Source organism: Tursiops truncatus, chromosome 10, assembly GCF_011762595.2.
Source record: "Tursiops truncatus isolate mTurTru1 chromosome 10, mTurTru1.mat.Y, whole genome shotgun sequence".
Classification (NCBI taxonomy): Eukaryota; Metazoa; Chordata; class Mammalia; order Artiodactyla; family Delphinidae; genus Tursiops; species Tursiops truncatus.
Genome location: NC_047043.1, coordinates 83,436,255 through 83,456,139, shown reverse-complemented (window position 1 = coordinate 83,456,139; position 19,885 = coordinate 83,436,255). Strand labels below are relative to the sequence as shown.

Sequence of the window (19,885 nt, the reverse complement as noted above, 5' to 3'; positions counted from 1 at the left end):
TTCTTTTACTTTGTCCTGAAGATGGCTTTTTGTACAATTACTCTAATTGTCACACCACTTCATGCGTGTGGGTCTTCATGGCTTTCCCATTAGCCTTGATTTTACTGGGCATTTTTGAACATGTTCTGGCCTTTATCACATAGGGAGCTTTGGGTTGGGCTTTGTCTCCATTAGAAATAAATCAGTGAATGGTGAGATTGTCAAAGAAGCAACTGATGCTTTCCCATTAGAATCTAATTTGCACCCCTTAGCTTAACTGTGATAGATAAGGTAAAGGTGTTGGAAATAGGCAGGAGAAACTACATAATTTGAGAAGCAGAAGTTATAATTCTGAAAAAAGGGGGAAAGAAAGGGTGATTGCACCCTCAGTCAGGCCTTAAAAATGTTGGAATGATCTAATTTTGGCCTACCTGCATGTTTAAATCCAACTAAAATCCCCCCTGTATCTCAGTAAATAGTAAAATATATATGTATATATATTAATTATATGTATATGATGTACATTTTGTCGTAGTTAAGCACCCTGTGATATTTTCTGTGCTGGTTAAAGTATGAAGAGCTGTCCATTTAATTCTTAGTCTTAGAAAAATGTTCGATGGGCAAAAGATCAACATTTAACTTTTCTTCATTTAACAGTATCCGTTGATCTCCAGCTGCATCTCCAAGTCGTCTTTCCTTATTCTAATCATCTGTGTGTGTCAAAGAGGATGGATACAGTTGCCTTCCCTTTCACTATTTTTGAATAATGCTTCAATGTAAGGGAGCTTATGTAGCGAAGGCCTCTTCTTTTTCTCTTCAAGAGCTAAAGATCTGTGGGTAGAGTCTATTCTGAGGTGCCTTCTTGGAATAATTCTCCCCTCCTCTTCTTTACAGTACTTAAAAGACGATTTTTGTTGTTGTTGTTCATATAAACTGTCAGAGCAGGTTTGATCCACGTGCGCTAAGTTTTTTGCATCCCTCCTCCGAGAGAGAGACTGAGGAAGGAAGAGGGGGCATTTTTCTAGATAATAATAATAATAATAATAATAATAATAATAATAGTTGCTAGGTTGAAAAGATCAGGGCTTATTGGATGATTATTTTCACGTGTAGCTTCCACTGTTTCCTGTATTTAACAGTCACTAATGGGAGAAGCGTTTTAATTTCTGTAAACTTTACATTTTTATGCAAATGAAGCTGATATTAGAGCTAAAACAGTTACGCTGGCGCCTAGTGGAGTAACCTTGTGTGGGGGGGGAAATGTGAGAGGAGAGCAGTGGAGGTCCCACAGATGCCCGTGCTGTAAACAAATATGAATTTATGCCACTTTTTACAATTTAGAGACAAAAGAAGAGCTCAGAGAGCGTTGCCAGGATTGCTTATTAGGCTTGATAACCTGAAATAACACCTGATTGGCAGGCAAGTCTTGGCCATACAATTCTTCCTGAAGGAAGGATAGCCTTTCTTGATAGAATGTAATAAACAAAATGATAAAAAATGAAATGCTAATTGCATTTTAAAGAGGTCTCTTTTTTCCCCTAAAATTTTAATAGGTGGTTGTATTGTTACTGAGAGAACAGTTATGCTAATGACTGACTACTTAGATGATTTTGCATTAATATAATAACCATTACCTGCCTTAATGCTTTGTACAGTATTGTGGCAAAATAGCGAAGCCTAAAAGAGTTATACAAAAAAACAGAATTCTATAATGGAACAGAATTATACTTTCCACGTGAATAGCATGCTTTTTTTTTATTTTTTGAAGACTGAAATATTATGTCAGAAATGTATTTTCTTTCCTACTTTACATGGTATCTGTGGCTTTTTGGGTTTTTGTGTGTCTGTGTGTGTGTTTCTTCTTCTTCTTTCTGAACACCATGGGGAACAGATAGAAGCTTCCTAACTTTTTTGTTTGCCGATATATCAGTTGTATCCATTCGGTTATTAATTATGAAAACTGTTGTCTTTCATCGGGGGGGGGGGCTTGCTGTTTATTTTCTTTTATACAGGTTCGCTTCCACGTGATCATATCAAATTTGACATAGATGTGTGTGTGTGTGTGTGTGTGTGTGTAGCCATTTTCTTTGGTTTTGTTTTGATGTTCTGGAGCATTCTAATTTAATTCATTTTGCTCTTATTTGATGAACCAAGTGACACTGCCTTACCTGGTCAGTTATCATTCAAACACAGCCCGAGGTCTAGAAGGGACTTAAGTTTCTTGGGACATCCACGAGGTGAATAACCAGAGATGAAAAGTAGTTTCTAAATTCTTAATCCAGAGAAATGGAAATACAGCAGTATTTAAAATGTTTTTATCTTCTCATTTGCATTATTTGTACACATAGCAATTACGAGAAATGCTGAGGTCCAAAAATCTATGTGTGTTTATACCTGGCAGCATTTCCTTGGAGTTAACGTGCGTGTAAACTAAAGAGAAAGAAAAAGAAAGGATAACATGTTATTTTCAGTATTTATATTGTGTCATCTCCCCTCCCACCCAATTCCTCCAATTGTGTCCTAGATTAGAAATCAGTATTGTTTCTGTGGGTGTTTTTATTTGTTTGTTTGCTTTTTAGATTTTTTTCTTCCCCTTCCCCTTACCTACCTCTCCCTGTTGAGGATGGAGGAGAAAAATAAGCCATATTATTTTAATACTCTTCTAGCGTTCAGATGATATAAAGCCATTTGGAAGTAAAAGAAAACTGTATCAGGCAGAATTTACACAGCACTGGATGGGCTTTTCACAGCACTTATTGGTGCAGAGGACATCTCCCCAGTGGCTGGTAGGAAGGTAGCAGCAGGCCCACACCAGCAGCCGTGTCCCAGTGGCCCCAGCACAGCTGTCCAGCTGCCATGTTCGCAGGTTTGTGTGCACCTGGGGTGGGCCACACCCAGTTGGTATCAGTCAGCAGTGTATCAACCAATTTTTTTTTTTTTTAATTCATGACTTCCCCTTGAAACTCAACTAAAGAGTGTTAACTGTGTGTGTGTGTGTGTTTAAATTCAGTTTTGTATGCTAGCATTCTTTAAATGTCTGCCAGAAGTTTAATTTGAATTTCTGATCCCTGAAGGCAGCTAGACAGAATCATTCCCGTTCTTCATAAATTGCCTTCTATGATTCATTGTTAACTCATAAAACATACTCATTTCTATATACTCAAACAGTTAAGGTAGTTACAGTATCGGGGATACAGGTTTTTTTTTTTTTTTTTTTTTTTGCATTATATTTAAATTGTCATTTGAGGAAGAAATCGAGCATCAGCTTGAACTCCTAGTTAAGGCCTGAGCCCCGTACCACACAGAACCTCAGAAATTAATGTTTTTATCTAAAGGAGGGTAAAGGAGGTGCATGGAATTGGGGGGGGGAGTTTAGTTTCGACTGAATACTCTGAAAGAGGGGCTCATAAATATTAGAGTGCTGTAGTTAAAAACTCACATGACTGTTTGAAATACTATTGATTTAAACCACTGGCTAGATTTTATGAATCAAAGTGTAATTTCGAAGCCTTGGCCATATTTCTCAATGCTGAAGCACTCTCTCTTGTGTGCCTGTACCTGCTTTCCAGACATTCAACACAGGATTAAATGATAGTAGTTACAGTGATCAATAGGTTAAGACCAGTACAATCACTCTTGCCGCTAATGACCTCAGTAGTAATGGGCAATAAAGTGTGGGCTCTAATAGCCTCTCGCTGGTACCGCCTGCCCTTTGATTCCCAGTATTAGGAGGGACTAGCTACATGAAAAAGTTAGACGTCGAGAGCTAAGGCAGTGGATATGTAGGCTATAATTCTTAACTATTTAAAGCCCCACACTGTGCTCAGATTTTTTTTTTTTTTATTTTTTATTTTTCCTTTTCCCACCCCACAATGGTTTCTGGTTCATTTGGCTACGTTTGCGAAAGCTTTCCTTAACTGATTTTCCTGACACGTTGGAGGAGGAACTTTGGAAAAATCTTAGTTTTATTATGTTTATAAATGAAGCTCGAGCCCACTTTGGAAGCTCAGAGCGAACTTGTGTGAAAATGTGGTTTCAGAGAGGAAAAGCAAAGTTAAGGCCGTCAGGATCTAAGAGCCCACTTCTGATTATTCAGAGACTGGTCACCGGGCTGGAGGATTACTCAGGCTTCTCGCCCCTTTCCCTCCTTTGGCTGTGCCTGCTGCTGCTTTAAGCATCTGATTACTTGTCACCACCTCCGTCGAGATGTCCAAAGGGAAAAAGGAGAGGAGACTCAAGTTCGTTTTACTGTTCTGTAACATGACAACAAAAATTGAATAAATAACTCTGGGAAGAGGAGATTTAAACTGTTGACTGTATATGAGGGTTTAAAAATTAGCTGTGTATGTAAGTCCTTTTTTAAAACTTTTCAGATCTGTTTTATTGAAGCATAATTTACCTACATAAAATGCATTTGTTTTAAGTATACAGTCGGAAGAATTTTGGCAATTGTATCCATCCTCTGTGACCACCACCCCAGCCAAGATAGATGGCATTTCCATCACCCCCAGAAGTTCTCTGGTGCCCTTCTCTTGCATAGGCTCTCCATAGTCCTTTTAAACATTATGAGCAAGAGATTGTTTCTATGATGGTTTCTGTTGTAACACTGTTAATTTCACGTTCATCACCAGCTTAGATCTTAACACCACCCTGTTCCTGTCTGTTTTCCTGTTCATCACCATCAGAAATTTGGCTCAAGAATATTTATATTGTACATCATCCAAGAAACGCAGGGGAAAAAAGAAACCTTAAACATGGTTCTTTTGTTTGCTTAATCAAACCTCCCTGTATGATGATGCAACTCTCAAGGAAAAGTAAACTTCTATTGTGATACGTTGGCTTTCGCAGCTCAAAAGATAGAGATTGGCACCCAATAGAGAATGAAAAATTCAAAAAGTTTCTGCTGTATGAAGACAGAGTCGACTAATTGGAATGAATTTCTAGGTGGTTAGATGTTTTGATCATGTCTTCTTGGTGTTTGTCCTAGATTAAATGCAAGTTCACTGTTCTAATCATTGGTGATATTTCGTGCTGCGACGTATCTTTTTAAAAGGATAATTTATCCACTCATATACATCTGTCCCTGTTTGCATATAAAAATATTCAGACATGCCCATCTGTTTAAAATTACAGTGTGTCTACATCTATGCGTAAAAGGCCACTGCAATAGGAAGGATTCATTGATGACCTTCCAGACTAGGGTTAATGAAAATTTTCAAATGTTCCAGCTAGTGTTTTCCAAACAATGTGAAACTTGTGCATAAACATCCCCACACACAAAACATGCCCGCGACAACGGTGGAGGCTGTTCACTGTACGTGAATCTGACCTTCAGGAACCTTTTTTAGTTCATCAAAATTAGTGATGCTGAGAAATCGGGACATCAGTGCATAATGACTGTGAAATTAGGAATGAGAGCTCGCTATGCAAATGACAGGACAAATCATGTGAAAAAGTCAAGATAAACTGCATATTAAGACATTATGTTACATAAAATTAATACTGCATTTCTCCCTTTTGCTTACTGCTCCCCTGAAAGATTTTTAAATTCTTTTATCTTCTAATCAGCTATTGTCTGCTGGGTTTTTTTTTTTTTTTTTTAAGTGGCACACAGGCAAAGTGCAAAACATGTTATTACCTTTTATTGTAATACATGAGATGACAGCAGATCCTTTTTAACAAAGTATATCCTTTACTGCTTCTCGCTTCTTGCTGTCACATGTTTGATTAGAAACCAAAGAAAAGTAAGGTGGTTAAATATTACTGTTAGAAGACATACAGGTTTTGTCTTTTCTTTCATTGTTTTTTTTTTTTTTCCCCTTTCCTTATCTTTTTATTTGGTGTGTGTGGGGGGGTTAATTTTTCATGAAATAGTCTTCTTGTATTACGGGGCCTGACAAAATGGTTCTCGTGTAGTCTGCAAATTAAACACAAGTGCAGTGATTATTTTGAATAGCTAAATTACATTCTAGAAAGCTTGCAGAATTCATAGCATTGTCATTAGGTATCCGCTTGAATACAATTTGTGTAACCTTGGCCAAGACAGCCTGTCATTTTAATGTCAGTGTTTTATCTGAACAAGACATCATCCTTTCAGATACAGCGTGCAGGTTCCTTGCAGAGATGCCCGTGCAGAAACGTGTTAACAGTTGCAAATATGAAATGCTATCAAGTTCATCACTGTAGCTGTTTGTCACTGAAATGTCATGGAAAGCAGCTTTTAATGGTATCGCACATAATATGAAAGAATTGAGACATCTGTGTGCTGGGTGAATAAGGAAGGCTAAAAGGCATCAGAGGAAGGGTCTGTGCTGAAGTTCGGAAGGTGCATTCAAGGTTCAGCTGTCCACAAGACTCAGCGTTCATTGATTGTTCTTAAAACCACTGTCCACAGAGGAAGGGGATCGTATTAGCTCCAGCCGGGAAAATACTGGTTCCTGTTTGCCTTCTTCCCTAAAACAAAATTCACATTGGCGTTAACGTGCTACATCTCACTATGACCAAAGACTCATTCTTATTAAGAAACTGAGATCATACTAACCTCACTCCAGGTAGCATTTATTAAGCCTTAACTCCTTGTTCGTTTACCAGACCATCGGGAGCCCTTGTCAGCGGCTACAGGGTTTTCTTTTATTTTTCTTTATTTAAAATCAATGTGCCTGATAGATTAAATAGGGTTTGTGGCTGCATCCCCTCTGGATAGATGCCCTGCACTTGGGAAATTGGCCAGTCCTGGAAGCAGGCTGATGCCGGTCAGTCCCTGGACCCGGAAGGCTGAGTGCTGCGGGCGTGCAATTTCCTGGCTTCCTATTTATCCTTCGTTAACGTTCTAGGTTCCCGTGTCAGTGGCTATGATGACACCTCAAGTTATCACTCCCCAGCAAATGCAGCAGATCCTCCAGCAACAAGTGCTGAGCCCTCAGCAGCTCCAGGTTCTCCTCCAGCAGCAGCAGGCCCTCATGCTTCAGCAGGTAATGGTCCTTCCTCCTCCCCCAGCATCCCGTGGCCCCTTGGGGCCCGTCCCTCCTCTCAGGATTCCCCTCACCTGAGCAGCTCCTTGGCCCGTCGAAGAAGCGTAAGCAGAGCAGGGAGGGTGGGGCAGGACGCAGCATCGGTCCCTGGGTGATCGGTTGCATTAGCATCTCTGAAAGAGAGGGACCCTGCCAAAGCCACGAGGGTTTGGGCCTGGAGAGTACCCAGTGGACTGAGATTAAGGCTGTAATTGGACTTGGTAGAAATAAGATCTTTTAGGCTTAGGGGGCTTTGCGCTCTTTTATTTGGAAAGCCAGAGGCTTCTAAATGGTGTGAATCAAAGCAAAACAGGGAGCACGTCAGGAGTAGGTTTAAATGTGACAGCTCTTGAAGTCCCCATCTCCACTCAGAAGCTTACAGAATTTTTCTTTTAAACATCAAGAAACGTCTTGGAGTTGGTTAATTGTCAGGTGTAGAGTTGATTTTACCTCTTCCGTGTTTGCCGATGCTGAAGCGAACTTCCGGTGCCATTGTGCCGTGGGGGCCTCATCGTCGGACTTGATGGACACCTGAACCAAATAGAGGAGACTCGGGACCATAGGGATGGGAGCTGCTGGGGTGAGGCCGTGGGGACAGGACAGCAGAGGATGCTCCCCACGCAGTTGACGTAGACACTGAACACAGGTCCCCAACACCGCCCGAGCCTATCACTTAGCAAGCATGGACGCGATTTGCGGTAGAGATGCACCAGACTCCCTCCGCAAGGGCGCTCTGGCTTTGTTGTACAATCAAAGGTCATCCCTTGCCTTCTTTTAATTAGTTTGTGTAGAAAATGGTATGTTTCTCATCAGTTCATTTTGGAGATTACTTTTCAAACAATAATGCCAAGAAGAGTCAGCGTGCGCTGAAATTTATTGTCGGGTTTCAGACTAAAGGTCAGGCCGTTACAGATAAAAGGGCGCCATTTTTCAAGCCGCAGCGTGTATATGGCGCCGAAAGGGACAGTGGCTTTGGCGCTACCCTCTGTTACTTACCGTCCTCTCTTTCCTTTGTAGCAGCAGCTTCAAGAGTTTTATAAAAAACAACAGGAACAGTTGCAGCTTCAACTTTTACAACAACATGCTGGAAAACAGCCTAAAGAGGTACCGACAATACCTATTTTACTTTCAAACCGCAGATCCCAGAGGACTCTCTCGTGGCGATTAAACTGTCATTCATCTCTTAAATGATTGCACAACTGAGCCGACTCTATCGGTTCTCAGCCTTCAGACCGAGAGTTATTGTCCTGTTTTCTTTCAGAGTTTTCTGGGTTCCATTTGCCGGCTGCCACGTATTTTATAACACCACCCCAGGTGTACCTCATGTGGGCACTGGGAAGAGGGATCGTGGCAGAAACTTTAGGGCTGCTTTTGCAAACTGGTACCGCTGAGGTCCAGGATCTACCTGGGAGAGGTGAGGTGCACTCAGGGAAATTATACTTGGTCGCACACTTGGTTCCCCACCCCCCTCCCAGCTCAGAGAGCTTGAGTAGGTGGTGATGGCCTTTGCCTTTGGAAGGAGAATCTCTTACCCCAAAAGTCAGAGCGAGATTCGAAACACCCCGATCTCTGTTGAACCTCTTCCTGCAAGTTGCACGGGTCGTAACTGCTAAAGGCAGGCTTGGACTGTTTGTGTTTTCCCGAGAAGAGCTCGCGTATCGCAATGGCTTCTACGTACACGGTCCTTTGTAAGTGCCCGTAGTGATCACACGTGCCCACCACCCAGTTAGGTGACAGTATTCACTCCATGAGAGGGAAGGCCTTCCCGGGGAGGGCTTCTGTCCCACCTTCTACGCAGTTCCATGTGGCTGAGGCTCAGTCAGATGGGGGAGTATCTCTGGGCATGTGTGCACTATCGTGACATCTTTCTGCCCATTCCAGAGTTATCCGCTGTCACTTATCTCCTCGTGTTTTCACGGTGGACTCAAATTCTTTCCATTTGAGTGTTCTCCTTGGAATGAGAATTCAGAGTTTGATAAACAGGTCCGAATCCCGCTGAACAGCTTCTGTGCTGACCCAGAGGAGGCAGCCACTTGCGTTAGTTTACAGGGAGTCCCATCAGGTGACCCCACCCCCCCCCACCCCACCCCTGTCCCTCGCAGGAGCCCGGATGCTGAGCTCAGGTGCCGGGAAGCGCTCGTTTTACATCCTGGGAAGGAGCCAGCCGTTCTCACTTTGCCGTCTCCTCCCTCTGCACAAATTGGGTACATTTTCCGTGCCCTGCCAAGTTTTCATCCTGGAGTCCTGTTTAGCAGCCTGGGTGGAAACCCCTGCAGAGTAGGGGCAGTTTGGGGGTGAAGGGGAGGAGGCGTTTTAATGAAACTGCTGACACAACCTTAAGTACGGTGGCGCGCTACCGGGTGCTGCTATAATAAAAAAGGGAACAGATTAAAAAGTGTCTAAAATGTAAATCTAAAGGACTAACAGTAATTAAAATGGAAATGGCACAGGGAGGGAAGGCATGTAATTGTGAGATATCACTGTGCAGAAGGCTCTCAGCTTTGTTTTGCTGGCTGTTTTTCTAATTCAGTAGGGCTTACTCATCAGTGGCAGTTCAATGCGCGTTAATGACTCTGGGATTGCAGGCATCACTCTGGACAAAGAAATGATTATTGTGCGGTCAAAAGAAGTTCAAAGACAAGAAGGGAATTTCAGTTTTTTCCTTAGAGATCCACATTCAAGAGCATATAAATTAAGCCAAATGTTAAAAACCACAGTCTGAAAGCTGACTTCAAAGTCACAACTCTCTAATTAATGAACTGCGAGCTTCAGTTTGGACAAGTTGTGGTTTGATGCGCCCATAAATCAACATGACAGGCCTGTTTCACAGTCTCAGACAGTGCTCGTCACTGAGTCACATCAGATGTAAACACAGCAGAAAAAAGAAGGGATATGAAGGAGGTGCAATTGATCAACAGAATTGGTAAAAACCCACTTTTGAAGCACATTATGCATGATCACAGGAAATGGTTACAGCCTCAAGAGGTTTCCCCTTCTGCTGTTGCTTTTTTGAATCAGATTTCTAACAGCCTTCAAAAGGGAGAATAAGAATTATGGAGTTTCTCCCCTGTGGCTCACAGGCAATAACCCCCTGTTGTTATTTTGTGCTTCTTTCTTTTCAAAGGCATCAAAATTTAGTTTTTTAAAGATCTTTAACTCTATATTTGAAGACAAACAAAAAAGGGCCGCACTGTCATTCTTATCAGTTACCGGGGATTGTGTTTTTCCTTTCTGTTGCCACTTCTTATTAACCTCTTATTTGGTCTGTTAGACATAGTTTGGAATGCACGTCTGCATGCTGGGAGAACATGAAAGTTCAGATGAGCTCAGAGGGCACATAAAGAAATATGAAGCCGAAAGTTCCACAGCAGAAGGAAGGATAAAAGTTAACTCTCCCAAATTGCTGCTGTCAGAAAGGGGGCATCTCGGGCGCTCAAAGGCGATGGTGGTGTCAGAATTTGGGAAGGGAGTTGCCGGGAGAAGGGGGAATACTTTGTATCTGAACCCAGGGGAAGGTGGTTACACTGTAGTAGCATTCGGCAGCTCCAGGACACTGCGTTTGTCGTGGTCACCCTTTGCCATCCCTTTCGAAAGGCAGAGATGACGTTGCCTTCACATCCTGAAGGGTGGGTAGACCCAGACGCGCGGGCACGTCTCCTTGGATTCTAGCGGTGTGTTCACAGTGCCACTGGATGTGGCCGAGACCTGTTGTAACAATGATGAGGAGAGCCCTGTTCCCCGAAGGTAAGCGGGGAGCCTCCTGAAATTACCATGCAGGTGGTGGGCCTTGTGTGCTACCATGCAGTAGAGTCACATGGTAGCAATTTCATGACGTGGACTGGTGGTTAGGATTTTAACAAGGTCTGAACTCGGATGTTGACAGATGGAACAAGTATATTAATTTACTGAATCCCCAGTCATTAGTGGCTCATAATTTTTGAATCGGCAGCCCTCCCTCTCCCCCGCCCTTTCCCCTCTTTTGATCGCCTCTGCAGTAAGTCACTTGATCCTGGGCCAGAGCAACGTACTTTAGTCTCTTTTTTTTTTTTTTTTCCCTAAAGTTGCCTTGAGATGTTTCCTTGAGAAAGTCAGGCCCCACGTTGAGTTTAGACCTAAGACCTTCCTTGGGAGGTGGGTGCTCTGTAGCCCCAGTACAGCTGGGATTTAGGTGACGGCTCATGACTCTTGGACGGGACGGGTGTGGAAAAGAGAAGGCAGAATTGATTTTAAGTCGAGCCACAAAAAAAGATCCCATCCTGTGTGGGTGAGGTAGGCTAAGTTGATTGTTTTAAAAGGGCCGTTTGTCCTGGGCAGTTATGACAGTTTATGTTAGGCAGTAGGTAGGAGCGAAGAAAGGAAAACAGACCTTTGACTGCAGCGCCAGGGAGGGGATTCGAAATGCAAGGTTTATCAGGGCATTTTAGCATTTTAACACCGACTACTGACCTGTCCAGGGGACTGCACGGAGACCTTTTTTGTATGCATTCAATTGTGAGAAGTAAACAAACGGGCTCGTATCCTGTGTTTGGTAACTGGGTGGGGAGCACAGTTTGGCAACCAGTGTTGCTTTTAAATTCTTTCTTTGGACAATGGGCCTTGTATACTTTTATATCCTGACTTTTCAAACGCGGACAGCTCTCATGAGCTTTTCCTAGGGATGGCCACAGAGACAACAGAACAGCCATCAGTCATTTTATATAAATACACAATTTCTAAACATTTCATTTACAGTAAGATGGGAAACACTCTCCCCAAAGTCCAGCACCCTCCCTGCCCCATGATTTTCTACTTCAACAAGAGCTAACTCCCTGATCTTTTGTTGTATCAATGTTATTTTTCTTCTCTTCCTTCCCTCACCCGTTTTTTTAAACGTCGTGAATTAGTATCTGTTGAAGAAGTGAAAAAATCATTTGGACGTGAATATAACTATCATTGGCTCTTACATTACCGTGTGAGAACTTGGGAAGGGGTGAAAACAATTGGGTCATTTTATGCATGCTGTTCTTCAAATGAAAACACTGGCTTTTCATTTAAATTTACTTAAATTTTTGTTGTCAGTGGTAGAGAATTTGTTTTTTGGAGTGAAGCGCAATTAACTTTCTCAGTGGCATGGTAGTAAGTCTGAAATTGCTTGCTAATATGAGAATGATGGTTTTTACTGTAAAATAAACTACATGGAGCCCAAAAGGAAACCACCATTTTTCTCCTCCTTTGAACTTTACATCAGAAGGTCTTGATACATATACCATTTTATGGATGTATCAGATCAAGGTCATGTGTTAGGTTAAGTGAATGCAGTTGTTTGTAAAGTGTAGTTATGAGAAGCTCTGTGAAAGAGTTGTATTGTCCTCTTGGTTGTGAACGTGTCTGATGTTTTGAATAATACTCAGAATTAGGAGAACGTATCTTGTTCTTTTCTTAAAGAACCTTTTTCTTTCTTTTCTTTTTTTTTTTTTTTTTTCCTGGCTCCAGAACTCCCTTCCCAAAGAAGGGTTAATTTCCCTTTCGTAATTGTTAGCCATAATGTGGCTAAGACCTCCACCTCGATTTGATTCCTAGCAGATTAAGGATATTAGATAATTTCCTTCTATTTATTGTAATACTGCACTGTATTATCTTTCTATCACTCAGATAATTACTGAGGAAACCTACATTAATTTTTTTGGCTGGAGCGAGACCTGCTAAACACAGGAATGATGTATTGATGTTTTACACAACAAAAGTTTTCCTCCTGTCATTGTCCGATCAACAGAAAGATATTTATCATTTCGCAAAGCCCCTTCTTTGCAAGAACAAAGCGGGCGGGGAGGCAGACCTCGGGGTTTCTGAAACTCAAGCCAAGCGAAGGCATCTGAAGCTTAAAGTGTCCTTCATATTAAACACTCACAGCCGAGTACGATGTTGTTTGCTAAATTATGAATGTGTGTAATTAAAATCTAGTGGCTGTTTCTATGAAAGATTTACAATGTTATTTCATCGTTTGTCATGGCTAATTAACAATATTAGATGAAGTTTTTCTTCTTCAAAGGTCTGATTTTTTCTCATTTATTTATGTCAGAAGTGATAAACAGAGTAGTTAAAAGCTTCTCCCCGTGCAGGCGGGATGGAGGCAACTTGTCCCTTCACACCTCGGAGGTTCAGGGTTCAAATCCCTCCAGACCTGGAGTGGTAGGTATATAGCCTGCCTGCTGCTCCTGTGTCTACTTAGAAATTTCAGAGTCTAGAAGTCTACATCTTGGCTAGAAGAACTCAGGCCTTTCAAACCATAGGAAAAGCTGCCTTGATTGTCACATTATTTTCCTATGGGAGCCGGCAGCAGAAAGGGCCCACACCCAGCCCCTCGCTTCTCCTCAGAGGTGATGTGTTCTGTCCCTTTGAAAGCAGCCTTGACCCCGAGCCCTCCGCGAAACTTTAGTGAGCGCTCTCAGTCCCGGCTGGTGACAGTGTGTTTGGAAATGTCCATACGTTTCACCTTCCCCCAGCAGTGGCCATCTCATTTTTTTTTTTTTTTCCTTCCTGATTTCTTCCAGCAACAGCAGGTGGCTACCCAGCAGTTGGCTTTCCAGCAGCAACTTTTACAGATGCAGCAGCTACAGCAGCAACACCTTCTGTCTTTGCAGCGCCAAGGCCTTCTAACAATCCAGCCGGGGCAGCCTGCCCTTCCCCTCCAACCCCTTGCTCAAGGTAAGCGTCGATGATGGTTACAGAAGGCGCTGCTCTCTCTCGAGACTCTGGGGCGGGGGAGGGGGTGGGGTCGTCTTCTTCCAGCTCATCGTGAAGGAGATTGTCCGTTTAAAACACGCCGATGCACACTCAGAGGCAAAGCCGGATCAGGTAACAGTGATGGACGTTTCCAGGAGCCAGAGCGCTCGTCGGTGCCAAAAGGAGGACCTAGGGTGATCAGGAGGCTTACAGGATCAGAATGCTGCACGTTCTTAGAGTAAGAGAAGGCAGTGCCGCTGTGACTGAGGGAGCATTTTAATCAGATCTTCTCGCGTTTTCAGTTTGGAATCACAGATGCATTTTCTTGAAGGCTTCTGTTAGTCATTTTAAGATGTGTTGTACATCCTGTAACTTGCTCTGTGTTAAATCGTAGTAATGCTTTAGAAATGCCACTTTTTAATATCTAAGGAGAAACTCAGGTTTCTTTTTCTGTAAACGGTGATGATTCATCTCTTGCTGTTACAAAAGCCAAGGTTGTTTTCTGTTGGGTTCTCCCTTTTCTTTCTTTTTGTATTCACCTGACTGTTGGTGTTTGAGCCAGTTGGTTCTGTACCCGTCAGAACAGGCAGCCTGTCCATCTCCAGCTCTCTTTCGAAAACTGGAGCCCTTTGAAAAGGAAACAAGATTTCATGGATTTAAACATTTCTTTGGAAGAGCCACTGACGTGTTCTTCCAATGGGTGTTGGACGTCAGAAAGAAATGAGTACTCTAGCTGTTTATAGGACGTCCTCTGGGTTTAAGCAACTCTAACTTTCATGTGTGTAATGTGATACACAAATGGATTATTCAGAACCAGCAAGAAGGAAAGGCAGGAAGGAAAGAAGAGTCATGCCGTGTTTTGAAATACAATTCCTCCATCCCGTATGGGGTGTGGTAGATTTCATTTACCTCCTCAAGGCCCACGATAGACTCGGATGTATGTGTATATGTGCCTTCAAGGCTGGTAGCTAAAGCCTTTGGTATCTTGGATCCAGTTTCATTATGAAAAGGTTCAGAATATGGAACGTCTTTCTCCCCTCATGGTGCTGAAGGCGTGGCCACGTGTTCAGTAACTTTTGGTGTCAAGCGGAGCCGGTGAGGCTTGTGTGCGTGGAATCTTGATTCTCGAACTGAGTCAACCACACCCGACTTCTGTCCCTCCTGGGGTTCTTTGGGTTTTGTTTATGTTTTTAGTGTTGAGACCAGGGCTTTTTCCTCCTTTAACTTCCCTCTTGCCTCCCCTCCCCCTTCTGCCATTACTGCTCATCCGCGCCATATATAATCAGCATCTCCGTTGCTGTCAAAATAGAAGATTTGGTAACTGAGCAGTGCCGGATGGGGTGGGGGTGGGGGAGCACACACGGGCTAATGCATTTTTGTGCTTGCGAAGTGTTACAACGTGCATTAATTACACCTTTGGGTTTATTGTTGGCAACATCACCGGCTGGGCTGACACACCCACTGGACTCGGCGTCCACCTCTCTCATCTTTTCCCACTGCTCCTATACTATTAAGTTTGTGCACCAAGGTTCATTGTTATAGTACATCAGTAAGCTGTCCAAAAGAGGGCAATTGGGCAGTGACAAGACAAGCTCATGTGTAATGTGAAAGAAATGAATGTGGTGATGCATGAAGTGTAATCTCTGCAGTAACATATCAGAGACACCGGTTGGTAATTTACTAGTCATGGCATTGATTGATACGCTTAGCAGTCTGCTCTAACTCTTAGCCCCCGTGACATTAAGACGACGCATATTTACAGTCTAAGGTGGTGCCTTTGTGTGCGCCCGGGATGCATAAACGCAAATATAGATATTTCTCCCAGTGAAGTGAACCACCAGCGTCATTGCCATCTCTCTTGGAATCAGGAGGTTGGTTTTGTCTCCTCTAACCCCTTGCCCAGAGTGGCTGGAGAATTCAGTCATGTTGGACTACAACACAGGTTTTTTTTTTTTTTTATCAGAGAGATGATGGCTTAAAACTGATGTCATTATGAGGTTTAAATCAACTTTCTGCTTGCTTGAACGTGGTCACCTGGCTCTGGAGGTACAAGGACAAAAAAGGTTGATCAGCTCTGTCTTGGAGCCAGTGATACCTGGGGTTGTAAAATTGAGTTCCGTGAACGGTAATCTGTCAACTGTCCCCGCAACATACATTTTTTAAACCTGTGTCTGCATTTTCCTTTATAATGAAGGGGCCAGTTGTCCTGGAAAAAGAAATGTAGCAAGGCACAGGGTTTATGTGTTAAAAATGCTGTTAATGCCCCACTTCAGGATATAATCATCAAGGTTCTTTTACGTACCTGTACGGTCTTGGCTAAGTTGCCTTAAATATACATGTAAATATCAAAGTATATGAAGAAACAGAGAGTAATATCTTGAAGCCTCTTCCCCGCCCCGCCTCCCCCCCCCCCCGCCTCCCCCCCCCCCCCACACACACACCCGGAGGTTTTAGGTTATGAAACGGAAGGACTTTTCTTTGGATGTTTTTAGGGCTGTTGTAGGGCCTTCTCTCTGTTTTACATTATTAGCGTGTGTCTGTTTTTCCCTTGGTGTCTTTAATCATCTCATCTTCCTCAGCACCAGTAATCCCATAAAGAAATAGACTTTTAGTATCATTCTGACTTTGTAATTCTTTAAAATGTAAACTATAGCTGGGAGAAAATTACATGCCTGCTGATGTACCTGTTAATGGATTTGTTTAACTTGGTACTGTTATTCCTATCTACCATTTTTGGGGAAGAAATGCATGCTTTCTGGACATTTGATGTCCATGTAGTCTGATGAGTGACTAGCTTACCTTTGATCTGTCACAATTCTATCATGAGATCTCGGCTGTCAAATAACAGCATCGTTTGGTAGATAGTATTCATTGAACTAACAGTTTAACATCACTAACAAGGTGTAACATTGATGGAGGAGACCAATTTGACTGCCTTTCTGTGAGTCTGATGACAATGTTCTTCACCGTTATTATCACATTGAAATTTGACCCAGAAGGATGCCTCGTTGTCAGTCAGTGAGTTCCTGTTTTATTTACCGTTTCTCCTTCTGGGCGAGGGAACTGATTTGCTAGCCTATTGGACTAGAAGGAGAGGAGAGGAGCATTAATGTACTCGGTGGGCATAACAAGTGTAACAGGGCATTTCTCTTTGTCTTTATTTGCTGGATAAACAGCTTACTCTTGAAACACCTTCAAAGTTCTGCTTCTGTCGAGGGGAAAGTGTTTACACAGTTCTTAGAAACCGTGGTGTGTTCTTCCTTCTTCCGACCTCCCATGCACCTGACCCAGAAATCAATTAGTCTGAGTTGAGAAATAGGTGGCTTGTTCTTTCCATGCGTATTTACTCCCCAGAAAATAAAACTGGGTGTTGACTTGTGTGGCTTTATATCACTGTGCTACCGTCCACAGACAAGCCTATTCACTATTGTTTCAGTTGAATAAATAGTGGTCGGAGGGTCAGCCATCTTCGCAGGTAATTGTTGGTGTGCAGACATCAGCGGTGGCCTGTTAGCTACAGACACACCCCACATGTCACCTCGCAAGGTGTTGGAAAATAATAGCCCAGATGCGGCAGAACCGGACACGGGATTGTGTGGTGACCTTTCCCTTTGTTTAATTTGCCTCCGAGGTTTAATTTCAGGGGACAAGTCATAATTGAATATGCCTAATAACTAAACGCTCATTTGGGACAAAATCCATCAAAATATAATTGGCATTTGATTCTTACGAAGGAAGAAGAAACCCGACTTGGCTGTCGAGGATGCGTTCGAAGAATATCTGACCACTTAATGTATCATTTGAAGCCTCCTTTGTAATATTTATTAATTGCAGAGACTCGGGCGTTTGAACATTTTCGTGGAGAACCGTTAGGAGAGACCAACTGTTTTTGTTAACGCTCCTCTCAGAAAGGCGGGGAAGGTTATTGGTCTGCTGTGCAATAATTTACTCCTCTTTGATATGCAAACGATCCGCGGTGAATATAAAAAAATCCTATCAGACTCATTTCACAGTTCTTAACCACTCGGATTCTCTGGAGTCCATCGCCTCATTAGACCAGTGCTCTCCAATGCTAGCATAATTAAAATCTTTAACAGTTTAGCAAAGTAAAGATGTTTGGCTGATCACGTTGAGATGATTATCTATCCATTGTATCCTAAATGACAAAAATAAATTAAATTTAGACCTTGGCATTTTTTATTATGTGTTTCAAATGAATGTAATGCGCACAGCCTTCTTTTTAAATTCAGTACCTTAGGTTTGGTCAGAAACATGCCTGTTTCGGTTACTGCTGTATAGTGAGAAAATGGCAGGCTTTCTAGGATAGCTGGGTTCCAGTTGATTGAAACAATGCACTGTGATCCAGACGTCCAGTTCTAACGCGGCATCGCCTTGTGCTGTCCAGGGGCTGTGATCTCTTCCAGGTTGTCCTCCTAGGTTGTTGTTTTTGTCGGTTGCCGTTCAGAATATTTTTCTGCTCTGTGTGTACGCACTAGACTATGCCTGGAGGTAGGATTTGGAAATCCTGAGCTGCAGAGGCATGCCCCCAGAATAAAGGCTGCAGGCCCACAATAGTGAGATTGGCATCCTGATTGTATCTCTTCTTGGGGGAAAAAAAAAGCAAGTTGACACTTACTGCCTGAGACCCATGTCCATTCTGGCCCCCTTAAAAACAAGAGAACTTTACTGCTCCAAGTTTCTTTCACGTTTTCATTTCATTCTGCAATGGTTCATTAGCATGGATCTAAGAAATGACAGTAATAATAGTGTTACTTGTATAAAAAGTTATACAGTTTTTCGGTATAGACACATCCATCAATTAAGCATGTGGTACAAGAAACCAAAATTAATGAGGAAGATAGGTGTGTTAATGAAATAATCATAGTATAATCAATTTGACTGTTAAAAGTTGAAAAGCATTTCAGGAAGACAATATGAATTCATAATTTATGTCTAAAAGTGATTAATAAAAACTGTATTTAATAACAGAGCTATTTGTCATCATTTAAGGCTTAAGCACAAAAATTATTCATTTTGTGGCTCGTGTTGTCATAATAGTATAGTTGAACAAATTTATTTTGAGCCCTTCTTTGTGTCTAAAACTACAGTAACATGTATCTGCATTTCCCACCCCCCCACCCCCCGCCCCGGCGATTAGAAACAACAGTTTGGATGGAGGCATACAGTCCTTGCAAGAAGTAGCTGTGTTTTGAATCCTTTTCACGGGTGTCTTTTACGTGTGATGAGGGCACTTCAGGGGGAGGACACGTTCGTTCCTACCGTATTTGCCTTAGTTGAGAGGGAAGGAAAAAAAACTGAGCGCACCCAACCCGCTCCCCCCAACACTAGGCTTTGTTTACTGACTCTCTGATTTAATTACTGTTTGAAGAGGACGGAATTAGCTGTTAATTGATTTAATTATCCAATTTGTTTGTTTCAGGCATGATTCCAACAGAACTGCAGCAGCTCTGGAAAGAAGTGACAAGTGCTCATACGACAGAAGAAACCACGGGCAACAATCACAGCAGTTTGGATCTGACCACGACATGCGTCTCTTCCTCTGCACCTTCCAAGACCTCCTTAATAATGAACCCACATGCCTCTACCAACGGACAGCTGTCAGTCCACACTCCCAAAAGGGAAAGGTAGGAACGCCCATCTGAGACGTGTCCAAAGCTGTCTCTGACGCGGAGGGGTGGGTGGCCGGGCCTCGCCATATCTTGGGGATCTCTAATTGGATCCATGTGACTGGAGTGTGCATATAATTACTTCAGAATGTATTCGGTGTGGTGTGGGTGTGAAGCATCTGATTCTTGTCACCTTTTCAACATGGAATTAGCACTTATGTAGATCGAACCTGAGCTTAGGAACTCAGGCAGAGTCTTCTGGTCTCTCATCGGACGGGTCGGATTTCCACGCTTCCAGACTTACTCCTTCTGCCAAGTGCCCGCTCCATACGAGCTGATTTCCTTGGCTTTAAACGTCTTCGAAGGGAATAGCGTTGTCTGCTGTAGGCTGTGTTGAATCATGGTTTGAGACAAGGTAGAACGCACACTACTCGGCACTGCCCTCCTTGAAGGCAGGGAGCCCATCTTTTTCATCATCGTGTCCCCAAGGTACTTGACCTTTTTTTTTTTTTTGGAAACCGTCAGTGAAGGTTTGAGGGATGGAGAGATGGAAGGGGTCCACGTGTA

At 42.7% G+C, this 19,885-nt stretch overlaps 1 protein-coding gene across 9 annotated transcripts in view; it reads left to right on the top strand.

Moving 5' to 3' along the window:
• Positions 1-19,885, top strand: part of FOXP1 (forkhead box P1) — a 501,131-nt gene that overhangs the window by 399,224 nt on the left and 82,022 nt on the right. For 8 of the 9 annotated variants that reach the window (XM_073787565.1, XM_033865275.2, XM_033865278.2 and 5 more), the window contains 4 exons: positions 6,813-6,950; positions 8,007-8,093; positions 13,520-13,673; positions 19,132-19,336. In XM_073787565.1, coding sequence (XP_073643666.1) covers positions 6,813-6,950; positions 8,007-8,093; positions 13,520-13,673; positions 19,132-19,336 — 584 coding nt within the window. The remainder of the gene's footprint in view (positions 1-6,812; positions 6,951-8,006; positions 8,094-13,519; positions 13,674-19,131; positions 19,337-19,885) is intronic. The other variant, XM_033865277.2, reaches the window with a different exon arrangement.